This window comes from Oncorhynchus tshawytscha, linkage group LG13 (assembly GCF_018296145.1).
Source record: "Oncorhynchus tshawytscha isolate Ot180627B linkage group LG13, Otsh_v2.0, whole genome shotgun sequence".
NCBI classification, from domain to species: Eukaryota; Metazoa; Chordata; class Actinopteri; order Salmoniformes; family Salmonidae; genus Oncorhynchus; species Oncorhynchus tshawytscha.
In genome coordinates, this window is record NC_056441.1 from 67,142,140 (window position 1) to 67,156,205 (window position 14,066).

General features: G+C 42.0%; 1 protein-coding gene across 4 annotated transcripts in view; it reads right to left on the minus strand.

The window, feature by feature from the left end:
- The window catches only part of LOC112242800 (zinc finger and BTB domain-containing protein 16-A-like), a 29,600-nt gene that overhangs the window by 7,636 nt on the left and 7,898 nt on the right, over positions 1-14,066 (minus strand). For all 4 annotated transcript variants that reach the window (XM_042296222.1, XM_042296220.1, XM_042296221.1 and 1 more), the window contains 2 exons: positions 13,050-13,150; positions 10,239-10,325 (listed from right to left, as the gene is read on the minus strand). In XM_042296222.1, the coding sequence (XP_042152156.1) occupies positions 10,239-10,325; positions 13,050-13,150 (188 nt within the window). The remainder of the gene's footprint in view (positions 1-10,238; positions 10,326-13,049; positions 13,151-14,066) is intronic.

The window sequence follows — 14,066 nt, forward strand, 5'->3', positions numbered from 1 at the left end:
TCTGTCAAGTCTCACTGTCCAGCTACTTTCTTTGGTTTCTGATTATTTCTAAAGAAGAAGAGCCTTGACTGGAATGCACCAAAAGTCTAGGCTAAATAGAGATGTATCCTAAAAAGCAAAAAGACCTTTAGGAATTACTGAATCCATTCTGTGCTGCTTTATCCAGTGGTACAACATGAACAATAATCTAAGACACATGTCAAGCCATACAATCTCAATGCAGCCAGCAGGGGGAGTGCTCTCTACTCTTCTCCAACATGCTGGAGGAGACCCCAAGTGATACAGCACCATCAGTTACTTCTGTATGATCAAATGTTTTCCTTAGTACATTTTCTCACTCAGTATCAACATTCTGACATGCGCTGTCATTCCTCAAATCTTCTCATTCCTTCATTCTCAAAATGTCAATTTAATGACCATTCCCATAAGTCTGTGTTCGGCCTATTTTGATAACTAAACCATTAAACAGTCTGGATTCATTCTTGTTCTGCTTGTCATTTCCTGCTTCTAGACACTCAGATGCTCAGTCAATACCCTCTCATCCCACTGCCATGAAAATAATGTAAAACTGTCAAAACAAATGCTCTCGCTTAACAATGATCTCAGTCCCACATCCAGTGACAACACCTTGAATAATACACTAGTTACCAGTAACAACTCAACTTCATTGAAAGACAATTACAGAAGCACCAATACAAATACAGTGGCTTGCAAAAGTATTCACCCCCCTTGGCATTTTTCATATTTTGTTGCCTTGCAAACAAGAATTAAAATAGATTTTTTTTGGGGGGTTGTATCATTTGATTTACACAACATGCCTTCCACTTTGAAGATGGAAAATCTTTTTTATTGTGAAACAACAACAAAAAATAAGACAAAAGAACTGAAAACTTGAGCGTGCATAACTATTCACCCCCCCAAAGTCAATACTTTGTAGAGCCACCTTTTGCAGCAATTACAGCTGCAAGTCTCTTGGGGTATGTCTCTATAAGCTTGGCACATCTAGCCACTGTTTTTTTTCCCATTCTTCAAGTCAAAACTGCTCCAGCTCTTTCAAGTTGGATGGGTTCCGCTGGTGTACAGCAATCTTTAAGTCATACCACAGATTCTCAATTGGATTGAGGTCTGGGCTTTGACTAGGCCATTCCAAGACATTTAAAAATGTTTCCTCTTAAACCACTCTGGTGTTGCTTTAGCAGTATGCCTAGGGTCATTGTCCTGCTGGAAGGTGAACCTCTGTCCCAGTCTCAAATCTCTGGAAGACTGAAAATGTCCCTGTTATTAGCGCCATGCGTCATTCCTTCAATTCTGACCAGTTTCCCAGTACCTGTCGTTGAAAAACATCCCCACAGCATGATGCTGCCACCACCATGGTTCATTGTGGGGATCATGTTCTCGGGTGATGAGAGGTGTTGGGTTTGCGCCAGACATAGCATTTTCCTAAATTGCCAAAAGCTACATTTTAGTCTCATCTGACCAGAGGACCCTCTTCCATATGTTTGGGGAGTCTCCCACAGGCCTTCTTTGGTCTCTTTGTTGCCTCTCTGATTAATGCCCTCCTTGCCTGGTCCGTGAGTTTTGGTGGGCGGCCCTCTCTTGGCAGGTTTGTTGTGGTGCCATATTCTTTCAATTTTTTAATAATGGATTTAATGGTGCCCCGTGGGATGTTCAAAGTTTATGATATTTTTTTAGAACTCAACCCTGATCTGTACTTCTCCACAACTTTGTCCCTGACCTGTTTGGAGAGCTCCTTCATCTTCATGGTGCCGCTTGCTTGGTGGTACCCCTTCCTTAGTGGTGTTGCAGACTCTGGGGCCTTTCAGAACAGGTGAATATATACTGAGATCATGTGACAGATCATGTGACACTTAGATTGCACACAGGTGGCCTTTATTTAACTAATTATGTGACTTCTGAAGGTAATTGGTTGCACCAGATCTTATTTAGGGGCATCATATCAAAGGGGGTGAATACATATGCACGTAGCACTTTTCAGTTTTTATTTTTTAGAATTTTTTGAAAGAAGTCTTTTTTTCTTTCATTTCACTTAACCAATTTGGACTATTTTGTGCATGTCCATTACAGGAAGTCCAAATAAAAATACATTTAAATTACAGGTTGTAATGCAACAAAATAGGCAAAACACCAACGAGATGAATACTTTTGCAAGGCAATGTAGTCCCTTAAATAAAAGCAGTAGATAAAAGTGACAGAGTCAGAAGTGCAGCACAAACAGTATGTATAATTTAATAATATATGCTGACATTCATTAGTTTGATGACTACCTGCACCAGTGCACCCTGTTCATTTTCACACAAAAACACTTGCTTTCACAGCAGCCTTTTCCAGAAGGCTTTCCTCCTTAGTGCAGAGTAGCCCTTCTGTAAGAAAACACGATCTCCAATAGGCATGCCACTGCCCCCACTGCCCCCACTGCACCCTGCTTTCTCAACCTTAACCAGACAAAGAGAATGGGATTTGGTGTTCTGACCTCTTGACCCTAGGTCCTCAATGTGGTAAACACCATGTAATCAATGGTATTCCTCAAAGGCTGGATGGCTGACTGAGCATTGTGCCTCACTATTGAGTCACACAGGGGAGGGACCTTGCAGACATTCCACAGAGAAAGATTATTTAACTTCAGTTTAGTTTCTCTCGGTAAACTTTAGACAGTGTACACAGAACTAAACTAATTCCAGAGTTCCTATGTTCCAATCTGGGAAAAAAGGAGCCAGGAGAATGTCTAGCTAGGAGAAGGGAAGAGAATATCAGCCTGGTAGTTTAATTAAACGTCAATCGTTTATCAGATCATACATCAGATCAGAACATGACATGGGAGCATTTAACAGCCAGTCAATAGTCCAACTAAGGCAGGGAACACAGACGAAGTGGCTTAACAGACAAAAATATGTCTCTAGGCAACCAGATTGAATCATGGTCCTCCTTGGGGTGAAGTGTTCAAACTAATCCCTCCATTCACAAATAAGCAAAGCCTATTCCTTTTCTAAAGACCAACACAAGTTTCCCCACCCTGAGAATCCTACAGTAACCCCAGTACAAATTGAACAAGGGATTACATAATGTTTATACAGATCTATGCAACGTTCTCTGTCTTTAGGTTTAGTTCACTACAGATCTCCATCTAATCTCATTGGTCTGTGTTAACAGCACGTTTCTGTGCAGGTCTCACCATAACTCCACTACAAAGCAACCATGGACTGCTCCTTTAAACCAGTATACAAAAGAAGATGTGAATGGTTATAGAGCTAATTTTCTTAAGAACGGTGAAAGAGTTGTAAGTACTATGTCACACTCTTCAAAGAGCATGTTTATTGGATTAAGTCAGATTCACTGAAAGAAGCTATAACTGATTGGCTCAACATGAAGGTGCTATGAGTAAAACTCCTAGTATGGCTCGCCTGAGCATGTTCACTCACTAGCTGCCCCTGTGACCCAGTTACACACATACACTATGTACATTACACTGAGCAATGAGCACCAGACCTGCAGGGGGAAAACCCAGTGCCTTCCCTATGAGCTCAATATGTTGGAAATATTTATTTGTGGTTAAAAAAGACATTGAAAAGACATAGGAAAGATGTTTTACAACCAATTTTGCTCACTTAGTTCAGACTGGGTCCCCGTAGGCTAAATGTTATGACAGGCCTAAAGACAGAGCGTTGGGCTAGTAACTGGAAGGTTGCAAGTTCAAATCCCCGAGCTGACAAGGTACAAATCTGTCGTTCTGCCCCTGAACAGGCAGTTAACCCACTGTTCCTAGGCCATCATTGAAAATAAGAATTTGTTCTTAACTGACTTGCATAGTTAAATAAATGTAAAATAAAAAAATACAGGACCTCAGATGATTCCAAGTAGGCCAGCCACTGGTTAGCAGACTGCTAATCTACCAGAGAGAGGAACAACCAGCTCAATAATTAATGCAACAAGAGATACGTTGCTGGTGTTTAACCACCATTCCATCTTCCATGGCCCATTTCATTGAGGTCACCTGCTGTCTCCAATCTATAGTTTGGATTCAAACATTTTTTGCATATTTTCCCAATAGCATTCACCAGACAGAGTAGAGGCCAGCACTAGGTAGTGTGTACTGTGTACACAACCCAAAATAGCTAGAAGCCAGCAAAATAGACTGGGGTGTAAGTAGAGTACAGTATGACTCAGTAGATGAAGATCTGTACCACTGATTAGCTATTCTAAGTGGAATAAGGGGTATACATTTCAACCGATTGCATATTCATTATTGTGAAAGCAGCTTGCACAATAATTATTGCGCAATTAGATGAGGTCTATTTCATTATGCACTGAGGCAGTATTGAATAAACAATAACGTGTGATGGAGTAGGATGTGTTCTCTGTATAATAGGGGTTATGTGCAGTGGCGACCTGTCACTCAGGGCAGGTGGGGCAGAGACAATTCTTTTTGTTAAAAAAGTATATGTATATATATATATATATATATATATATATACTTGTATATATATACAAATTGGGGGGGCTTGCCTGTTTTGCATGTCATTTTGGCATTAATACGTGTCACATATGAGTTTGCAAACAATGTAAAAAATATATATAATTGAGTTAACAAAGCCGCAAAGAAACATGGTCTCTTTTTTGTTTTCTTGAGTAAGGCAGCTCCAAATACAGGTGTTTCAGCCTAGCTCAGTGCTTTCTGTGGTGGTGGGGCGGGCCAGCAGAAAATAGGAGCATTGCGCCGTAATTGGCTCAGTGTTCTGTCACTCATGGGGACCTTACTCAATCCCAGGCTTAAGTCCTTAGAAAGGGTAGACATCCAACATTTCAGCCCTTTGCGTGCTTCCATAAAGCTATATTACAAGTGCTCTTCCAAGAAGGCTCAAGTTCATTGGCCAAGTCAAATCACGTTATATGTACAGTAGCTTTGATTGGACTTACTTTCACAATCTTAGCTAGCAGTCATCATCATGAATCAAGTCTACTGGCAAATCCTTTTTAATCATTGTCATATGAAAAGAAATAATGAAGAGAAAATATAGATAAAACGTATCGGTGCTCATCGGCCATTGGACATAAACATATCATTTGGAGATTGCAAATTCAACAATGAGTGGTTTGGAAGGAATCAGTGACAGTGGCTAACTGCAAGCATTGCAACTGGGAAGTCAGGAATGCACAGCTCAAACTGGGAAAATATGTTTTGAACGGTCATTCAACTCAGAATTGCAAATCCAGCATCTTTCTCTTTAATGACAAAATTTGCCCTGGAAGAACCACCTCGCCACTTTCCTGTTCAAGCACAGCACAACAACGTGAATCCAAAAATTTACTGTACGCTGCTGCATAAATGATGTAATATGCCAGGGAGATATGTATACTGTAGCTAAGAAGGTAATACTAAGTGTACAGTGCCTTGCAAAAGTATTCATCCCCCTTGGTGTTTTACCTATTTTGGATTTTTATTTGGATTTCATGTAATGGACATACACAAAATAGTCCAAATTGGTGAAATGAAAAAAAAACAACTTGTTTAAAAAAAGATTAAAATAAAAAACTGAAAAGTGATGCGTGCATATGTATTTACTGCCTTTGCAATGCCCCTGAATAAGATCTGGTGCAACCAATTACCTTCAGATGTCACATAATTAGTTAAATAAAGTCCACCTGTGTGCAATCTAAGTGTCACATGATCTGTCACATGATCTCAGTATATATGCACCTGTTCTGAAAGGCCCCAGAGTCTGCAACACCTCTAAGCAATGGACACCACCAAGCAAGCGGCACCATGAAGACAAAGGAGCTCTCCAAACAGGTCAGGGACAAAGTTGTGGAAAAGTACAGATTAGGGTTGGGTTATAAAAAAATATCAGAAACTTTGAACATCCCACAGAGCACCATTAAATCCATTATTAAAAAATTTAAAGAATATGGCACCACAACAAATCTACCAAGAGAGGGCCGCCCACCAAAACTCACGGACCAGGCAAGGAGGGCATTAATGAGAGAGGCAACAAAGAGACCAAAGATAACCATGAAGGAGCTGCAACGCTCCACAGCGGAGATTGGAGTATCTGTCCATAGGACCACTTTAAGCCAGAAAAAAACCATTGCTTAAAGAAAAAAATGAGCAAACACGTTTGGTGTTCAGCAAATATCATGTGGGAGACTCCCCCAAACATATGGAAGAAGGTATTCTGGTCAGATGAGACTAACATGTAGCTTTTTAGCCATAAAATAAAATGCTATGTCTGGTGCAAACCCAACACCTCTCATCACCCCGAGAACACCATCCACACAGTGAAGCATGGTGGTGGCAGCATCGGGATGTTTTTCATCGGCAGGGACTGGGAATCTGGTCAGAATTGAAGGAATGATGGATGGAGCTAAATACAGGGACATTCTTGAGGGAAACCTGTTTCAGTCTTCCAGAGATTTGAGACTGGGATGGAGGTTCACCTTCCAGTAGGACAATGACCCCAAGCATACTGCTAAAGCAACACTAGAGTGGTTTAAGGGGAAACATTTAAATGTCTTGGAATGGCCTAGTCAAATCCCAATCCAATTGAGAATCTGTGTTATGACTTAAAGATTGCTGTACACCAGCGGAACCCATCCAACATGAAGGAGCTGGAAAAGTTTTGCCTTGAAAAATGGGCAAAAGTCCCAGTGGCTGGATGTGCCAAGATTATAGAGACATACTCCAAGAGACTTGCAGCTGTAATTGCTGCAACAGGGGCTCTACAAATAATTGACTTTTTTGGGGGGGGGTGGGGGGGGATAGTTACGCATGTCTTATTTCTTGTTTGTTTAACAAATGCATCTTCAAAGTGGAAGGCATGTTGTGTAAATCAAATGATACAACCCCCCCAAAAATCTATTTTAATTTCAGGTTGTAAGGCAATAAAATAGGAAAAATGCCAAGTGGGTGAATACCTAGTAGCTCATGTGCTTCACCCTAATAATTTGGTCTATTTTCACCAAGGCGGTATTGTAAACACATCGTTCCTGGCCGGTGTGTGCTTGTTTACTAACTTTTTTTGTACAGCTTTAACAGTGCTACTGATAGTAGTGGTGGTGCTTAGCTTGCATGTGCAAATTCAGCACACACAACATTCTATAATAGAATCGTGTTATTTGACGTGTAACATTTAAAAAAGCTTATTTAATGGGTAAAATGGTGTTTGTTATATGACGTGTATCTTTTTTGACACCCAAAGACCCAAACGGCGTTCAATGTGCCTCACCCTAATAATTTGGTCTATTTTCTCCTCTTAATTTCGCCTACTGTTCTAACTTGGTGGTGCACATGTAGCCTATAACCAGTTTTAGAGAAATGTAATCATTGAATATTGTAAGAGCTTTCACTGTCTGTTTATTTGCCCCCCTTTTTTATCCTACAGTTCTGACTTGTGTACAGGGAGAACACTGTAAGAATGGCCCATGTTCTGAATTCTGTCGCTCTACATTTCAAAAGTGCTGAACAAATAGTTATATTGACTACGTCCGTCGTCACTCACTCAATAATGTCTTAATTGACATTACAGATTGCCTCTTATCTGCTTGTTGTCCCCTTATGCCATAGTTTGTACATCTTATTTGTCAGTAGAAACCACATTTGTTTAAACAAGTAAGCCATATCAGCTGTTTTTTTTAAGCAGTGCATTATGCTGAATTAACTGTTTCTCTGCCAGATAAGGCTCCGCTGAAAGCCAGGTTTAGCAGTGGTATTGTGTTGGGACTGCTATAGGGACCCTAACAGTTTGTGGGCACTGTTTGTCACAGTTATAGTGCAATTAGTGTATTCTTTAGTGTTGTGTTGTGTAGTGTAGTGGCTTTGCTGGCATGCATCCCACATTTGTTTTTTTGCCCCACCAAGATTTCCATGTTAAAATCGCCACTGGTTATGTGTACTGTAGACAGGAAGTGTTAACGTGTAGTTTAAGGGCAGCTGTTTGTAAGAACACACAAAGACAGCACTCTTAGGGCCTCCTCCTGCAGGCATTTTGGCAGAATGGCTAGCCACTATCTTCTGCACCATATCCAGTCCATTTCTATGCTCTATGATTTGCTCAAATTCCTGGGTTTTTCCAAAACTGCTCAAACAAGATGACACCACAGAGAACTTTGCTAACATGGTCTGATGAAATAAAGTCATTGTTGGGTGAGAGGTTTTGAGACGGTTCCATTATTTTATTTTGGGCACTCACAAGTAGGTCAGAGGCAGAGCGAACGGAGACTGTGACAGAGAGGGCTGTGGTGGGGACTGAGTAAACAGCAGCACATGATGTTGTTTTCCTGGGAGTCCTTGCATCCAATGCCACCAACCCTCACAACCAATGCCCTCAGGAACTCCCCCTTAACCAGCCCCTTCCACACGGTCTCACCCCCTTCCCATAACGCCAACCCACGGCCACTCGCCTCTGACATTCACATTGCCAAAACACACTCTCACTCACTGGAAATAAGCTAGGTTCTGCATTGCAGTCCCTGTAGTGTGATCGATATGAGAGCCAACAAGGTCTTTGTCAAGTAGGGGTGTCTTCCTTCTTGAGGAGTCTGGATCAGTAAACTAAAGGGCTACAGCTGCTAAGGTCTGACCTGTGATAATGTGCCAAGAGGAAACTTGTTTGGCTTACTGGCATTCTGTCACATGGCGATATACAAAACCATGGTAACAAGATTCATTCAGCCAATGATCTCAAAGGTTATAAACCTAGGATGTGTTGAAAGTATAATCAAAAGAGGATCATAGCGCTCTCCCAAAAGTTTGGTTGGTCTGTAAAACCCATGAATCCTTCTTCAGTGTATAGGTTACACACTGAAGAAGGTAAATAAGCAGAAATGTCAGAATATAAATATATATATATTTTAAGAAATAAGCTTTATGCAACATCTTTTTGTTTGCAGAAGTTGAAAGTATAAAAACACTTGAAGGATTATAATGTACAGTGAATGCATATTCTAAAAGAGAATGCCCACTGGAACTGAATTCCCTAAAACCACCAAACAGCTCAAATAAATCATACTATTCCAGTCAGAGCACAGCCTGTGAGTACAAAGTAGCAGTAAGAGGGTCATGTGTCACACCAGACCAAGCTGAGATGATGACAAAATGAGTGAGTAATGCCCTCCTGTACCCTGTACTAGATATGCTGCCAGGCCAACGACTGAGCCCTGGATGTTTACAACCTGAGGGCGAGGAGGCAGAAACTCGTTAACACCCCGCCATGTCTCCAGGTATTAACTATTCATACTGTGTGTGGCACCTGGAGTTACAGTTACATCCCAACACTTCGGAGCAGGTTATCAGTTTTCTCTGACAGTAGCAGCAAAGGTGTGGATTCAGACACTCAGCGTGGATCGACTGTAGGGTTAGTTTAAGATCATTAAATGTAGAGTTTGATTTAGATACTATAATGACTAGGATTCAGGCACTGGGAGAGGGTCTGAATATTTGGAATATATACAGGCAGCTTTGACTTCAACTTCACTTGTATAACTTTAATACGAGATACTCAGTCAGCTGATTAGAGGAGCATCTAGCTATTTAGAACCATTGTGTTTCAGAATAGTTCACAGGCACTGATGTCCATTATCTTCTGAGCTGGAGAGGATAAATACTCAGAGTCTATCACCATGAGATCATTCCCAAACAAAATGTGTTGATTCAAGTTGTTGATGTGAGTCTGAGCAATAGAGTAAATACCCTCTCAGCTCCTCACGCACATAGCCTAGATGCATGGCATATCTATGACAATATCATGTACTTGCAGTGTGGCCTAGGCGTGCCTGGTGTGTCAGGCTTGCCAGCCCTGTGGTAAATAGGCACGCACCCAGATGGGATGCCAGGAGATATAAGTGGGTGATATCTGATAGGGCCTTCCCGTCCTCGCTGATCAATTATGGAGCAACATGACAGGGACAGTTTAACCCTGCCAGCACAATGACAAGAATGTTAAACCCCAGAGCCATATATTTATTAAACATGTTTTGAATGAGCAGCAGGAGAGACAGAATACATTACAAATACGGACCTCAAACAGTATCCTGTCAATTGTAGCCTGCTTGTATAAGGGCGGTGAATGAGTGTCATTGAGTCATTGGGTACCTGCACGTTTTCATCCGTGAGCTATGTTTGTCTGTGGGTGTTACCTGTGTGTGTGTGTGTGTGTGTGTGTGTGTGTGTGTGTGTGTGTGTGTGTGTGTGTGTGTGTGTGTGTGTGTGTGTGTGTGTAAGACAGTACCTGTGTGTGTCTGTCTGTGGGCCTCCAGAGCATCTTCAGCAGAGAATGTAGCTCCACACTGATCACACACCAGGGCCTCAGCTCCAGCTGCAGGGGGAAATCACAGTCATGTGTCATCATCAAACGCTCAACATTTGGTGTACATTATTTTGTGAGATGTAAACATTCAAGTATACAGTATGAGAAAACAGCCAGCAACTTGTACAAAATTATTTGAATCATGCTGTAGAGGGTGCAACTGAATTTGAATGTATGGTTATGGCAATCAATCATCATCTGATTCTCAGATGGCTATGCACTTTTATTTCAGAATCAAACCACATTTTTTTATAGGTGAGAAAGCTGTTGGATTAAAATCCATATCAAACCTTTAGCCAATGCAATGCTCTATTTAAAAGTCCCTAAGTACCCATTCTCTTCTGTAAACACTTTTGGTTGTTTACAGTTACATAAGGAGTCACACAGTACAAAAGAACAAAACCCAGTGGAAAAAACACAACTCTGGCCAAACAAAGGCACCAGACAGTGTTCCGTGGCCCCTCTCTTCCACAGTGAGGAGCTGAGCTGAAGAGTTGTATTTACCCTGTTATCAGGCTCTGAACAGTGTGCAGCCTGTCTACCTGAGTTGCCACAAAAGGACTGGGTGTTCTGTGCACAGCAGACGCTCTACTCTGAGCCTGCAGCATAGGCCTTTATCAGAAACCTTCCCGAGTCAACACTCCCTCGCCATATCCCTCAGTAACACACAGCACCCTGCTCACCTTTAGAATGCCCTTGTCTGTTCCTATGAAGAGATCAGAGGAGACAAGGGCAATGACACCACTCAGCTATAGGAGATGCCAGTTGCTCTGACAAATAGTGATACTGCACAAAGTGGGTGAGTACATGCACACACACACACACGCACGCACGCACACACACACACACACACACACACACACACACACACACACACACACACACACACACACACACACACACACACACACACACACACACACACACACACACACACACACACACACACACACACACACACACACACAGAATATACACTCCCAGCTGTTTGGATGTGGGCTGGCTCTCGGTGAGATGTAAATCGGTTTCAGATCCATACTGGCCCAGGGCTTATTCACTGATCTATTTTCTGCTCAGCTGGCTTTAAATGAAGTTAAAATGACTCATTAAAACGCCCACAAGCTTTGGAAACTGGGAGCGCTACAGCCTAAATGCAGTCCTCTTTCAACTCTCCCCACCTCCCTGTACAGCTGCACTAGTCCCAGTGCTGTAGCTAGCTACAACCACCTCATCCACAGATTTCACCTCATTTCAGATCCTTGAACATTTTTGTGAAAACAAAACATTTCAGCATACTATGTAGCCTTTACCTAGATGTATTGTGATGTACTGCAGGGCTGTCCTTGGCTGTGTTATGTTCTATGATAGTGTGTCCAGTTTGTTATGTTCTGTGACAGTGTGTCCAATGTGTTACGTTCTGTGACAGTGTGTCCAGTGTGTTATGTTGTGCTGTTGGGAGATTGTGTGTGATTAGGGAAGAAGAGAACATTGTCTTGTGCCGTCAAAGGCATGGAGTGTGCTCTCATCCATAAACCATCAAACTGTCTCCAGACGCGGCTGCAATAGCCCTCCATCAAAACACTTTGTCTGGCATACCAAAATACGAGCCAGCATCGAGCTGAATACCAAATCAGCCCATTAGAGCTGTGGAGCACTGGCTCCTTAGCAACCAACAGAGGATCTAAAGGCTGCTATGGGCTATACGGCAACACACAATGACAATGAAATAAGATCAAACTCTCTTTCTTTGTACAATACAGAGGCTATATATTTTGTGTGAATCCAAACCAGATGAAAGAAGGTTTCAGAAATCTATTTTTTAATGAAAGATCAAAGTATCTAAATGATGTGTAACAGGCCTATATAACACACACTATAGCCAGTATGTCTCATCAGGTCATACCGATGCAGACAGGATGAGTAAAGGAGAGTAGCCGTTAGCCAACTAGTAGAATGTGTCTAGACCTGATGCAGCTATTGTATTCCCATCACGGAGTTCCAAACATGGAATTTCAAACTCATCATTAAATCTACACCTGGATTTAAAATATGTCTACTGTGAGGAGGTCAGGTAGTTTATGAGCACTGTTTGGAGAAAGGGAACCTCTCATCTGTCAGCCGTCTGTCATCTCCTAACACTTTTACAGATATCAGAGGAGAGGAAAGCCAGGGAGGTATAGCATTCCTTGTGTCTATTCTTCCTAACATCAGAGTGGAGTTTCTGTTTATATTTTAGTTTCATTTTTAGCCCCTCTCTCCGCCTTCTCCCCTCCCCTTCTCCTGCTCTATTTTGGATAAAGTGGCTGGGAGAGCAGTCAGGTCTGATTAAGTCGCAGTTTGGGTACAGTGTGTTCCTGGACACACATCTGCGAGCGAGCCATCACACACGCTTCGGAACACTGGCAGAACACCCAGGCCTGCCGGCAGCTGATGATGTCATCACTCAGAGGGACAGAGCTGGCGAGGAGCCAGACAGACTCTCCGAAAACACACACACACACACACAGACAGATACAACAGAGAGAAGACAAAGAGAAGACAGAGACCCTGAAGAACTGACACATACAGACAGGCGACAGACAGGAAGAAGCCTCTTTCCTTTAACACATATCTCATGTTCCTCACTCTTCTAATACACGTGTGGCATCATGAACAGGTGCATGTGAAAACAGTCCTGTTATGGGTATTGTAAATGGAATGTACTCTATTATTGGCATTACATGGCAGCGTTACCTGAGTGAGAGAGCATGTGCATCCTGAGCCGTACACTGTCCATGAAGTGTTTGCCACAAAACTCACAGCCGTGTTCCTTCTCTCCTTCACTGTGCAGCTTCCTGTGGGGAGAAAGGACTCGGATGAACCAATGACTGAGGTCACACAAATAGCCGACATTGGGCTCTAAAACGTTTTGGTGCTTTTCTCTGAAGTGTTTTCAAAAGGCAGAGGCATCATTGTCCTTGTAGAGAAAAGCATGTTTCATTCCATCATGAAAGCAACCCTCTCTTTGTACTGCTGCATCATTAGAGTTGAGAGGTCTCTAAGAGTTGTGAGTCACACAGTATCACACTGTACGAATGCAAAAGGAGAACAGACAATATACATTTCAGGGATAATTTTAGAAAGCACAATACAAATAAACGTGCTGACACCCACGTAGACACATACAGACAAAAACACAAACACCCACGTACACATACAGACAAAAACACAAACACCCACGTACACATACAGACAAAAACACAAACACCCACGTACAAAAAACACAAACACCCACATACACATACAGACCCAGACAAAAACACAAACACCCACATACACATACAGACCCAGACAAAAACACAAACACCCACGTACACATACACATACAGACAAAAACACAGACACACACATATACACATGCAAACTAGACAGGCAATCCTCTCATAACAAGTACAAAAAAAGGACTCGCCGCTCTGCCTGCAGCAAACCCCATCATATCATATCACACACGTTCAGTCATGCGAGGCATCATCTGCACTATTATCCTAATATTCCCCTCTGCAGCACAATGGCCAGACAGCAGTCCTCTAGACAGTTATAAACAGACCACAGTCAAAGGACATATCATCTAATATATAGTACCAATAAAATATTATGTCAACAAAACTCTCTTCAATTAAATCAAGAACACCCACGACTTACATCAAAATAGAAAACAGAAAAGAGGATTTAACAGAAAACTAGAGAGTTTCACTATAAACCAGACACCTC